This window comes from Pleurodeles waltl, chromosome 7 (assembly GCF_031143425.1).
Source record: "Pleurodeles waltl isolate 20211129_DDA chromosome 7, aPleWal1.hap1.20221129, whole genome shotgun sequence".
Lineage (NCBI taxonomy): Eukaryota > Metazoa > Chordata > Amphibia > Caudata > Salamandridae > Pleurodeles > Pleurodeles waltl.
Window position 1 is genome coordinate 707,115,229 of NC_090446.1, and position 12,592 is coordinate 707,127,820.

The following is a 12,592-nucleotide window of genomic DNA, read 5'->3' on the forward strand; positions in this document are numbered from 1 at the left end:
CTGCATTGAGCCTATTGATGTCATCACAGATGTCACTCTTGTCAAAGGTACTGGTATGTGACATGGAACCTAGTAGACATGGCAGTTGATGACAGGTGCTGTAAAGTTGACATGTTTCTCCTACCTTGGTGTTGAGGGCTATCCTTCACCTGGCCTTCGCCTGCTGCACGGTGACCAGCCATTATGACAACGAGGTTTCACTTAAAGTGCCATCATAGAAAAGTGGAAGCACCTTGGCTGAAAATTCAGTGATGAGTGGGTCTCATGTCATGGTGGCCGCTCACCATCGTTTCGGTGTTTCAGACTCAACACCAGCAAAGTTGTGCCTTGTTTAAAAGCCTCAAAATAGCAGTAGCTCGGACACATTCTGTGTTGTTGCCATATGTAGCGTTGCCTTGATTTTTCTGGTCTGCAACACTAAAAAGCTGGCAGCCGCGAGGCCAATAGCCACCAGCAAAGGGTTTTCAATAGAAGAACCAACTGAGGCTCCTCCGTCTAAGTGGTTCCACATCTCTAAATGAAGCGGGGCAAATGAACTCCCTCTCTCCCGACAGCAGGATAGTGTCTCCAAAACAGAAGCTTCAAAAAGAATGAAAAATGATTTGTTTAAACAGTATTTCATGCCCTGATCGACTAACAGCGTGGCAAACGTGTTTGACTCTGAAAGTCTGCATTCTTCACGTCAGCACCTATACAGAGATATTTTTGCCTGTTTTGTGTATTACATGGTATGTGTACTCACCTTTTTTTATATCTGTTTTTCAATTATATATATTTACCCTGTTGCAACTAGAAACTTGACTTCTGTAAACATCTACGTCACTCCTTGGTTCAAGGGCACGTCACAGAAAATTGATAAGGAATAAACAACATGGCTGGGCACACTCCCAATTTATAGGAAATAAATGTCACTCCCAAAACTTTGAGATCCTTTAGAATTACTCCACACAAGTAAATTCGTTCATAGGTTTAACACACAACTCCACTCTGACTGTTGGGGTGGGGCATGCAGAATCTCCTTGTTTTTCTTTCTCCTCCTCTTAACCCTCCTGCAGAATTTTATGAGAAGTTGCACGTCCTCCTTCATTTACAATACCAGTTTCATTAGGAAAACTGTGGACAGTATCGCTGGCCATCTGGCGGCTGACAACATTCAATTCATTTATGGCGAGGTTGCTGTCAATGTTTCTCATGTTGATGAACTAGTCGTTGGTGTGGTTTGCTTTGCTGTTGACAAAGCCCCTACATTCATAAACAATGAGAGAACCTTCTTGACAATGCATGAGAATGGTTTAGCTGATGAGGGTTTCCTTAACAACCTGCATGACATTGGGGCGGTCATCAACAGTGTTTGATGATGGTCAAGGGCTGCTCATTGAAGACGAGTCACTCTGACAAAGAAGAGCGAATGAGGAGGAGAAGGTTTTGGGTGGCACTGGACATGTTGATGCTCTCTTTTGTCATCAATAGGAAGGACTGTAAAACAGAAGAACAACTAGCAAGATTTCAGCAGAGGATTCCCAGGTTAACTCAGAAACTTTCACCATTTTATGCCCTCTAAGTGGTGCAGCAAGATGCTTTGATATCTGACATTTCCAACCAAAGAAGCACTCCTAGTGAAGATGCCTCCCTGAGGGCAATAACCCACCTTGTTCATTGTACATTGCGGGTTTGCCTGAAAAGCACTGGCAGGTGTTTAATTTCTGGGAGGCGTGCTTGACATACAGCAGTGCATGCAATGTAAATGGGTTTCATTCAGTAAGATCATTTTGGCCACTTTTTAGCCTTAACAGGAAGCTCAGCCATTGTAGAGAGGTTTGAAGTAGATGTGCATACTTTGAGCTTTCCCCTTGCCAAGGCACCCAGAAACATACCCTAAGTGAGCCCAGGTAACTGGACCCGAGTAAATGAAAAGTTCTAGAGAGGAATAAGACTCGTAAGCAAGGAATTTGAGCAGCTACAATACTTTGATGCAGGCAAGAGTAATGTGAACAGAGGAAAATAGCAAAGCTCGCTCAGGAAATTCTCTTCACACTGCATGCAGTGAATATTCAGAGTCACTGTGACAGTAGGTGGTGTGGGAAACGAGTTCTATGCCTACTTGCCTCCTTGGCAGCAAGGCCTACCCAAACAACGAGGTGAAGAGGTTACAGTACTAAATCTGTACGTTTTTAATAATGCAGTTTATAACATTTTACCAGTGATAAGCATCATGATAATGGGCAGTAATTCAAATCAATTGAACTGATGGACCATCCAAGGATGGAGAAGCATGGTTACTACGTACCACTTTATTTCTGTAAAAAACAGTACAAGGAAGGTATGTGACAAAAATGCCACCATGCTTAATAATCATGAGCAGCTGTAAAGACCACCAGGAATAGATGACTTACTGGAGTAAATCAAAAGGCTTACCGGTATTCAAACTCAATCAAATCTATTGCAAATGAGAGCTCACAGTGTCTCTGAGAAACTTTGCAATGGAATATTTCCGAAAGCTCTAAATGCCTAAATATTAGCTTTAGAAACATTCAACCTTAATGTTAAAAAGATGGGCAATGAAAACAATAGAACAGATGTGTAAACTGCATTAAACGTAGCCATCATTCTGCTCAACATGCAGTTAGTAGGCCCAATCTTGTAAATCAGGTTTGATACCCTGATTTTTAAGATCCCTTTTTTATAAAAATGACCTGTCATTGAAAAAACGAAAAGTAAAGATTTGCCTTCAAAATAAGTATTTCTGCCAAATACTGCCACTAATGCTTATTTGTGATATGGTCTTGTGGTCGCAGATTTCACTGGTTACAATCCTAATGCTTTCTCATAATGCCATCCTACCTTGACATGGCCCATACATTTATATTTTTTTATTTCAAATTATTTTATTGAGCTTTAAGGAACAAAACAGAAGGTAAACAGGGACTGTAGTGAGATATTAATATTAAATGAGGCACAAAGGGGGCATTAATGACACCATTAAAGTACTACTCATCATATATATATATATATATATATATATATATATATATATATATATATATATATATATATATATATATAGGAAAGAGAAAGAAAATGGGTAATTGTGGAGAACAGAGAAAAATGGAGGAAATGACTCTTGTTATTGTGTGGTATGTGGGTATTATCCATGTTCAAGAAAATACCTTAATATAAAAAGATGTAGAACAGACAAGAGAGAAAGGGAGAAGGATGGTAGCTTATACACGTGTGGAGATGAGAAGAGAGGCTGACATTTTGTAATGGTGGTGTCTTTAGGTTGTAAGTGCAACTTCATAAATTGAACTTTATTATGCTGGGTACTAGAGTGGATTTAATTGTGAGAGGTGGAGGTCCAGTTTATGCCACATAGGGCGTGTTTTGGAAAGAGCTATATTAATCACAGTGGTGCGAAAAACAATTAAAATGCTTCATTCAAAAAGATCAATAAAGCAAGAATAAAATGCATACTTTACTCGGGTGATGACTCCCTCGAGGGTTTTGAATTCAGTTTTCTTGCCTTTCTGACTGCAGACCATAGATCTCTGGACTGCAATAAGTTCTCCGTTCACGTCTCGGAATTGCAGGCGAATCTGAGCTCGCACATCAGTCTCATGGGCCACCTTGAAGAAACATCACAAACATATTTTTGACGATAACATGCTAAAGCTCTCTAGAGGACATCACCAGGCTTCGATTATCAAGTCTATAGAGGTCACCGGTGTATCCCAACTGTTAGCTTATGTACACAATACGATATTCAAGATTATTGTGGAAACAGACCAACTCTATTGGGTTTGTACTTTCACGGCACCATAACTTCCCTTAAAGGTACAATCCTACCTTCTACAAAAAAGCTTTATTTCAAGTGCTTGTATGTAAACTTTGTTACACTTCTATATGCTTGTAACATCACTTCCATTTTTCCTAGACATGTCCTGTCTTAACTTTCTCTCTCACCATGTCCATACAGCTCGGTTAGGTCTGGATAATAGCAAAAGGCATCAGATCCCTCCGCAATCGAAGCACAAATATCAGCATAGGCAAACTAGGATCATGGTACTTCCTTCTAGCAAGTGTACATCACAAGCAGAGGTCGCAAGCTGGAGCCCAACAGTCCTTAAACAACTATCAGTTGTTTTGTTTTATCTTACCATCTTACCACACACAACCTTTCGGCAAAATAAATGTGTGTGCACGCAAATTAAAAGGTTAGCCACTGAAAGTGAACCAAGAAAAATAGTTAAAGAACACCTGAATGCTAGTTTTCATTCTAATAAAAAGGCAGTAAAAAATAAAAAAATAAAAATCTTTATCCCTTTAACAAAGTAACCCTAAAGGCATAAAAGAAATTTAAAAAAATCACCCCAATCAATAATCACCAATAGACACCATTGGAAACACAGAAAAAAGAATCCAAGATCACACAAATTTCTAAAACTCCTAAAAATGTTTTTTTTTTTAACTACACAGTTAGAAAAGCAATACAAACCATGCCAATGTAGCAACACAAATTGATTACAGATAACAAGCAACCGATTTCAAAGTTGATTTAAGAGGCTAATATGACATTATAAAGTCCTCCGCAATATAATAGCAATCTGAACAAACTTGTTTGCTACCCAAAAGTCAATCAATGGTAATGACTGAATAAAAAGTATGACCGGTTTATTTCCTAAACTTGTGTGCCTCAAAATTCGTACAAAAAAACACTTCCTGATCGGGGGATAAAATTTGCAAAAAAGCATAAAATGCATTGTGGTCAGTGGGGCAACTAACACTGGTAGGCTATCATAATGATAAGAACAGGGTTTGAAGGAAAGCAACCATAAAATGTACCATGTTTAGCCTAAGTCGTATCACGAAAAATCTGTGATTATTGTGGACCCACGCAAGATAAGACCCATGCCAGAGGTAGTGTTGACTAACGTGGTTTACCGCAGGGTGTTTCTGGCACTCAATACTTTCTTTATTGATTTTGTCCAAAGCAAGGAATCACCCTTAACTATATTGTTGTAATAATCAATTCACAGATCAGAGAAAAATTCAGGCACGGTCAAAGTAAAAAAAACACACTTCTGATGTAAGCTAGCCATGAAATATTCATATCTTTATCAGATTCACCACAATGAGACTATAGCAATCGACTGAAAGCAGTTTCCTTCTTTGTCCAAATAGAAATAAAAGAAGGGGGGGAGCTTGACCAGGTTGCTTATATAATGTAGCCCTGCTTTAGTAAGACACAGATAGATGGAAGTGCTTGCAAGAAACCATTCAACACATTCCGCATGGGTGGAAATTCCAGACACCCCAAAGTCCAGCATCATATGTGGCAATTGATAAACATTTTAATTTGCATATTGTCAACATTTCTTTAATTGGTTTGATGCTTAATTTCGACGTGAAATTAAAAACTGTCTCCACACCTATCCCGTGGTGCAAGCATGCAGTTCTTAGCATAGAAAATCTCAATGCAAAGCATGACCCACGTGAAGATGGGTTTTTTCTGCACATGCTTTGTCTTTCTTCACTCCAGACAACCCCACAAAGAAGTTATCTACAAACTGGTGGTGCGGCGGGGCATAGAATGCAGGCACAGTAATGTTTTGATAGTCGTAACGCGGCGGTCACTAATTTAGACTGAGAATGCCCGGGTCTGTAGAACCAGTTTGTCTGGGGAAAAAGAGGATGTGCGAAGGGTGAAAACAAAGAGCTTGAATCTCACATACACATTGCGCCAATGTAATGCTTTTGAGAAACACTGTCCCGAGGATGAGAAACCACAAGGAAGGGCTGTGAAGCAGCAAGTTAAAGTCCCCCCAAGGCCAGACAAAGGATGGGGGGGGGGGGGGGGACAACAGATGTAAGCTTTTCAAGAAGCACATAACAACTGGAGACTTAAACAAAAAGGGCTGATCGAGCAAAACAAAAAAGGCAGAAAGAGCGGAAAGGTAATCTTTATCCGTGCCTGGAGCAAGGCCTTGCCGGGCTAAGGACAAAACAAACAACAAAACATCAGAATGGTTAACTTTTAGGGAGCCCTTTCTGCTGAGCACAGCAGCAAACCACAAATTCGTCCCAACTACAGGCATATACACTTTTAGATAAGGGATGGCTGGCTTCCAATAGGACATCAACCTCCTCCTGGGGAAGGTTGAAGGTGTTCAGCTGTCGCTGCTCAATCTCCACGCATGAAGGCAAAGACTGTATAGGCCTAGATGAAGCACTCTGACCTGTTGCTGCAACAGCAGGTCCTCCCAGAGGGGTAGCTTGACTGGAGGACAGATTCTCAAGCCCAGGCATTCTGGATAGCACACTCTCCATGCCCAATCTGGGCCACTAGGATGAATTAGGCCTGGCCGATCCTGATTTACTTGAGGACTCTGAGCAGAAATGGTTTCGGAAGCACGGCATACAGGACTCCGAGTTTCACTTGTAGCAGAACGAGTCTCTGACTGAGAGACGCTTTGGAAATTCCAATGCACAGAAGTTCTGACATTGCACGTTTTCAGCAGTGGTAAACAAAATGAGCCAAGGTTCTGAAAATGCTCAGAAGAAACCTTACACCCTCTGGGTGCAACTGCCACTCATGATCCACCAGATGTCAATGGCTGAGCTTGTCTACCCTGGCATTCTTGATCCTGCCAGGTGGTTCACTACAAGGAATATGCCTGGTGGGCCAGGCATATTCAATGGTGCAAAGCCTCCTGGCACAGGGTCCATGACCCCACTTGCCCTGTATGTTGCAGTACCACAAGGCAGTGGTGTTGTCCATTACCACCTGTACACCCCCCTCCCTTTGATGGATGGCAGAAAGGTTTTCAAAGCAAGGCAGATGGCTTCAGATGGGTCTGGACTGACCTGGAGACCAGAGGCCTCTTGTCTCTTCTAGATGGTCACCCCAACCCAGAAGCAAAAGCAATGCATCATCACCACTGTCAGCTCTAGGGGGGGGGGGGGGGGGGAGAGAAGGGTGTGCCTCTGACCCAACTGCAATCCAGCAACCACTACTGCAGATCTCTTGCAGTCTCCTCTGACATTTGAACATGGCTTGAGAAGTCCTCTTGATGTTGGACCCACTCAGACATCCAATTCCACTGCAAAGCCAGCATATGCCATCTGGCATCCTTGATCAGCAGAATGCAGGAGGCCATCAGTCCCAGCAGCCACAGAGTCAACTTCACTGAAACCCAGGACTGGCACTAGTGAGTTGAAATGAAAGCACAGCAAAGGGAAAATGCTCTTGTCCCACCACGAACCACAGGTAGTGTGATAGACCTGCATTGCAAGTACATGGAAGAAGGCATCCTGCAAATCTAGTCACCATCTATTCTAGGTCCGTCAATCATTAGAGGACGGTGCAAACTGCAGCGGCGGAGACAGGAAGGGTAGGCACAGCCCTTACCAACAATATATAGGACACACCTATCAGATGTTATGGCCTTTCAACATGGCAACCTGGCTGTACTTCACAAAAAGGGCATCCTAAAAGGGTTTAGCAGCTGGGGCCGCAGAGGATGTAGTGGATTGGTGGGTCCACTGTCCTTGACAATGGGGGGGTAGGCACCACAGCCACAAAACTGTGCACCTTCCTGGGCTTGGGCTTGTTGGTGGTATTGGGTACCTCTGTTGAAGTAATGGAAGGAACGGCAGGGCTGATGTGGCTGCTAAGGTGGAGAATATAAGGCCAGGGAGCGTGCCTTAGCCTTGCTCTCCTTGACCCACTAGAGGGCACAGTCCACCTTGTTCTAAAAGAGGAGAGTCCTGTCGAACGACATGTCCAGGAGGGATGACTGGACATTGTCTGAAAAACTGGTGGACGGAGGCCAAGCAAATAGGAACAGTAGTGCCAATGGCTCACCAGATGGAATTGTTGGGGTCCAAGCCACAAAGTATTGTGAACTTGGCTGCATCAAGACCGTCCTGAATGGCCTGGGCATGAGCCAGTTAGAGATCATCAGGGACAACTGGGAGGACTCGAGCCACCAAGTTCCAAGGAGAGTGAGAAAAGCACCCAAGCGGGCAGCTGGTATTTACCTACCTGAGTGCCAAGTTAAAATTACTCAGAGTAGGGACTCTTGCACTTGTCATCCATACTTCTTTCACCCACCGGACATAGGACTAGCCTGAGCTATAGGGCCAGTCTGGGAACCGTCAGCACAGCATGATGTACGTTTTTGGAAGCCTGCTTCATGCTGACCACTGGCTCCAAGCCTTTTAGCTCGCTAGGTGTTTACCAAGTGAAAAGCCCATCCATATTAAATTACCCTTAAACTTATTACTACATCAACAATGCACATTAGTCACCTACCTGCACCACCATGTACCCGATGTGGCCTCAAGCTTCATAGCTGGCAAAGTGGTTGCCACATAAATGGAACATAAGATCAAGCCATAATTTCACATCCCCTCACAACATTACACAACTCCTGGTACTGCATTACCATTACAAGTGCCTCCAAGTTTTAGAGCTGGCTAAGCTCTGCCATCTTAACAGTTCAACCGTGAACGCTATAAGGACACCAAGACGACCCAGTAGACTCTAAGCGTTTTCCACTTAGACCAAAACAAAAAAGTTCACCTAAATGAGCAGACCTGCATTAATATACAATAACATCAAAGTCATATTATGAGCAAAGATCGAAACATTAACTCCAAAAGCTAAGCAACTGACAACTGAACACTCAGCAGAAGAAAAAAAAAACGTTAATTCCTTTAGCAGGCCCACTAATGTCACATGGAAAGCCATTGCAGGACATAGTCACCCATTTTTCACTGCAATAGACTACTGTACATGAACCTACATCAACCTCACTGGCCACTATTTAAAGTGACTCCCCATTGTTAAATAGATTTCATGTCTAAATTCAGTCCCAATCCAAACATTTTCAGTCCAGCCAGTGCTAAAGTAAGCAACCTATAAAAGTGAATGGCAGCTAATCGTACTGCATCTTCACCTTTAACCAGACAGAATGCTAGGAGCAGCATGAGTGACTAAATTCAACTAACTAAGTTTGAGCTAATGTAGATTAACTCTAGCTAGTTAAGTAGCAAAGCAATGGGAATTCATTTGGAATTACAGTTTAACCCCTTGGCCGCCACGGACGTAACGGTTACGTCATTGGCTGCGGTGCTGAGGCACCAAGGACTTAATCGTTAACGCCGTGCGACTGCCTCATGGGGGGGAGGGATAGCGCTCCCCCCATGAGCCTCCCCCCCTCCCTAGGGCAGGGATGGAGGGGGAATCGCTTCCCCTTCCATCCCCCAATACCCCCCCCAAGTGACGTCTGATGACATCACTCATCAGAGGCTGCCCCAACCGCGCTGGAAGCATGGCTTCCAGCGAGATTGGAGAGAAATGCTTTGCATTTCTCTTCCGATCCTGGGGCTGTGGGCGGCACAGAGACATTAAAGGGAAGGCCTTTTCTTTCATGTCTCTTTGAGCATTTCTGCTGCCCGATCGTGATGCGATCGGGCAGCGGAAATGCCCACTAGACACCAGGGATTTGTTTCTTTTTAAATATAAATGCATAAGGGAGGGCAGAAACTGCTAGACATCAGGAATTATTTTCTTTTATTGTTCTTTTATTTGTTTATATGTGGGGAGCGACCCCTTAGGCAAGGCTCGCTCCCCCGGGGGCAAAATTATCTTTAGGCCATTTATGCCCCCCTTGGGGACAGATCAGCTTATTTTTATCAGGCCAATATGCCCCCAAGGGGGGGCAGAAACCACTAAAAAAACAGGGATTTGTTTTTAGGTCAATTTCATGCAAGGGGAGTGACCCCTTAGGTAAGGGTCCTTCCCCTGGGGGTCAAATTTATTTTAGGCCATTTCTGCCCCCCCTTGGGGGAAGAGCGGCCTATTTCTATTAGGCCGATCTGCCCCCCAGGGGGCAGAAACCACTCAGGCACCAGGGATTGGTGTGTATGTGTGTGTTTTGTTTGGGGGCACCCCCCTTGGGCAAGGGTCGCTCCCCATGGGGGCACATTACTGTTGGCCACATCTGCTCCCCTTAGGTGCACGTCTGCCTATTATTGGAAGGGCCATCTGCCCCCTAGGGGGCACTGCTTCTCAACACCTTATCTTGTACCCATTTTGGAAATATAAAGGTTTCTTTGATAGCTATTTTTCACTCTTTATATTTCAGCAAATGAATTGCTGTATACCCGGTATAGAATGAAAACCCTTTGCAAGCTGCAGCTCATTTATTGGCTCTGGGTACCTAGGGTTCTTGATGGACCTACAAGCCCTATATATTCCCGCAACCAGAAGAGTCCAGCAGACGTAATGGTATATTGCTTTCAAAAATAAAAAATTGCAGGAAAACGTTACAGAGTAAAACGTGAAGACAAATGGCTGTTTTTTTCACCTCAATTTCAATATTTCTTTAGTCAAGCTGTTATTTTCTGTAGGAAAACCTTATAGGATCTACACAAATGACCCCTTGCTGAATTGAGAATTTTGTCTACTTTTCGGAAATGTTTAGCTTTCGGGGATCCAGCATTGGTTTCCCACCCATTTCTGTCCTTAGCTGGAAGCACAAAATATAGTAAAAATGGAGTATGTCCCAGTAAAATGCCAAAATTATGTTGAAAAATGTGGTTGTATTATTCAAGTCTGCCTGTTCCTGAAAGCTGGGAAGTTGGTGATTTTAGCACTGCAAACCCTTTGTTGATGCCATTTTCAGGAGAAAAACCACAAGTCGCTTTCTGCAGCTCTTTTTTCACCATTTGTTTTTTTTTTTAACTAATGTTTTGCTGCATTTTGGCTAATTTCTTGGTCTCCTCCACGGAACCCACAAACGGTGGGTACCTCTGGAATCCCTAGGATGTTGGAAAAAAAGGACACAAATTTGGCATGGGTAGCTTATGTGAACAAAAAGTTATGAGGGCCTATGCGCGAACTGCCCCAAATAAGCAAAAAAAGGCCTGGCACCCGAGGGGGGAAAAAGCCTGGCAGCAAAAGGGTTAACGGCATGACAATTCAACGTTTAGGGGAGCAACTTTTAGGCCAGGCTCATTTTGTGGTCTATAGCCCTTTCTAAATTGGTGTCACTTGCCATTGTTTCAACAGCCTCAGTAGAAACAAAGACTGAATGTAGTACTTTGCTCTGCAAGTTATTGCCTAAAAGATAGAAAGATATTTAAAAATATCCAAACCTCCACAGAATGCAAAGCGATGGAATAAAATATGGGTGCACATAAATCGCACACATCTGCACTAAGTTACTGACAAAACAAACAGGAGTCAAACGTATTACACTGGTCCACCACATTTTCAGTCTTCTGTAAGTAGTTCTCGTCAATCACTCTAAGAAACAACTTACGTTTAGAATATAAAACTTATCTATTAAAAGAATACTTGTTTCACCATCTTGACCACTTCCCTGCATTATGCACGCTTGCTGGCTAAATCTTTTATGAACAAGAAGTTGGATGTGGTTTGTGCTGGACTAGGTATTGCTAGCATTAAATATGGTTAAGAGTCTTTATTTGTGAATTTTTGGCATAACAGTTAAGAAAAATTCATCTCATTTCCAAACATAAGCAAGCAGTACTAACGGCATTAACATGTAATAGCAGATCGTTAACAAATTCATATAGGTTTCTGGTTTCAAGCCAACCTAACAATTCGAAAATAAGGATATCAGGTAAGAGCACACTTGAATGTACAATCACATTGCAATGCTCTGCATTTTCAAAACATATCCTTTTGACAAACATTAATGTCAACCACATGTTAAAGATGACGCAAATATATACTGACGCAGCAGAACTAAAATACCGCTAGCTTTTCAGATCTTCCCAAAAAAAGGGAGTTGCAATTTCGAATTTTACATTCTTCTTAGAGCATGTCTACAACAAATACAGTGAGAGGAATTGGGTCAATGGAAGGTACTACTTATGGAAAGACTTTCAGTTTACAAGTCATCAAAAGTCCTTGAAACTGTAGAAATAAAAACAAACATTGGCAATGCATTAGGTCTCGCATTTGCAAAAGTTAGAGGTATTGGGGTTGAAAACAGTATTTTTTTTTCTTTTTGTGTTTTTTTTTTTATGCAGTGGAATACTGATATTTGCATAGCGCGATTGCCATTCGCATGACCTTGCGGCACTGGAGAACCAGATAATGGGAAATAGGTTATGAGGGAAGGGAGTCAAGAGTAATATGCTGGCTGTGAAAAAAATAAGTAACAACATCCTGGAAAAAGCAAACACTCGTAGGGAGTGCAAGATTGAGAAAAGCATGTGAACTGAAAGCAGGAGCAACATGTTTACATTAACGTTTTTATGCATGTAATATCCTAGCTGCAAAAAGCCTGCAACATTTATTATTGTAATGTGCATGAAGTAGGAAAAGGGTACAGTACGACAGGCTGTCCCTAGGTGTCCCTTAGGCCCTCTTTTGGCCACATAAGATACTATGTTATGGTGCGACCAACACAGAAAAAGGCGGGTTTATTTCCATTTGAAATTAACAACCAAGTGCTTTACTTTGTAAAACGCCCTGATCCTGAAACTGTTAAATCATAAAAAAATAATGAATAGAGTTTATTTGCAAAACACAAAAAATAAAATAAAAACAGTGACC

At 42.4% G+C, this 12,592-nt stretch overlaps 1 protein-coding gene across 2 annotated transcripts in view; it reads right to left on the minus strand.

Moving 5' to 3' along the window:
- Nucleotides 1-12,592, minus strand: part of RAD50 (RAD50 double strand break repair protein) — a 484,618-nt gene that overhangs the window by 374,201 nt on the left and 97,825 nt on the right. For both annotated transcript variants that reach the window (XM_069244739.1, XM_069244738.1), the window contains exon 4: nt 3,472-3,623. In XM_069244739.1, the coding sequence (XP_069100840.1) occupies nt 3,472-3,623 (152 nt within the window). The remainder of the gene's footprint in view (nt 1-3,471; nt 3,624-12,592) is intronic.